The sequence below is a fragment of the Charadrius vociferus genome, unplaced genomic scaffold (assembly GCF_000708025.1).
Source record: "Charadrius vociferus isolate BGI_N301 unplaced genomic scaffold, ASM70802v2 scaffold549, whole genome shotgun sequence".
NCBI classification, from domain to species: domain Eukaryota; kingdom Metazoa; phylum Chordata; class Aves; order Charadriiformes; family Charadriidae; genus Charadrius; species Charadrius vociferus.
Window position 1 is genome coordinate 3,737,351 of NW_009650103.1, and position 998 is coordinate 3,738,348.

The following is a 998-nucleotide window of genomic DNA, read 5'->3' on the forward strand; positions in this document are numbered from 1 at the left end:
CCTACAAGTCCTTTCAGGAGCTAACAGGTAGGGCTGCAATGCTTCCACAGGAGCTCTCAGGGCTTTGCTGGGGCAGCGCAGACGCTCTGCACTCGCAGCGGGGTACAAGACCACGAGCTGCCCCCTGCTGCAGGGCTTGCCCTAGCCTGGTCGTGACCTCGCAGCAGGGCAGACGGGGCTGGTGCCTTCGTTGCAGGGGTTCCCTCCTCTGCGGGGCTGGACGAGTGGTCCAGAGGGCAGTGCCTGGCCTGGGAGCTGGGCTCACCGCTGCCTGGGTTGCAGGAGCTGCCACGTTCCCGTTACTCACAGCAAGGCCAGCCCTTGCTGGGGTGATTCCCTTGCTAAACCACTCTGACCTTCACTTGATGCAGGAGAGGAAGAGAAGGCGGCAGAGCTGGAAGAGCTGTATGGAGACATCGATGCTCTGGAGTTTTATCTGGGCTTGCTGCTTGAGAAACCCCAAACCAATGGCATTTTTGGGGAAAGCATGGTGGAGATTGGAGCTCCATTTTCCCTGAAGGGGCTTCTTGGAAACCCCATCTGCTCCCCGGAGTACTGGAAACCCAGTACATTCGGTGGAGCAACTGGCTTTGAGATAGTTAAGACAGCATCGCTGGAGAAACTCGTGTGCCTCAACGTGAAGAAGTGCCCATACGTGGCATTTCATGTGCCAGATGCTGCGGAAAATGGCAGCCCTCGAGATGGTGGACCATCTACTGAGCTCTAGCACCAGGAGAGCCTGCCCAGGTAGAGACTGTCCTTGCCCAGGCGCTGGCTGAGCCGAGCTCCCAGCCTGGTCCTGAATGTCCCCTTCCTTCCTGCAGGGAGCAGCAGGGACACGGGGACTTGCCCACCCCTGTGCCGAGCAGAAGCAGGATAGAAGATGGTCCCCTCCTGGGCATCCTCCACACCAGCCCTTGAGGAGCGGCTGGTACCAGCTCTGTGAAAAGCTGGAGTGTCTCAGGAGTGTGGCTGCCACTGCTGTCCTCAGCAGACCC

General features: G+C 59.4%; 1 protein-coding gene across 1 annotated transcript in view; it reads left to right on the forward strand.

Annotated features, from left to right (window-relative positions):
• The window catches only part of PTGS1 (prostaglandin-endoperoxide synthase 1 (prostaglandin G/H synthase and cyclooxygenase)), a 5,270-nt gene extending 4,543 nt beyond the window's left edge, over nt 1-727 (forward strand). Inside the window, exons 8-9 of the mRNA XM_009892272.1 lie at nt 1-27; nt 372-727. The exon at nt 1-27 is cut by the window's left edge and continues 112 nt beyond it. Of these exons, the coding sequence (XP_009890574.1) occupies nt 1-27; nt 372-727 (383 nt within the window). The remainder of the gene's footprint in view (nt 28-371) is intronic.
• Nucleotides 728-998: the final 271 nt, after the last annotated feature.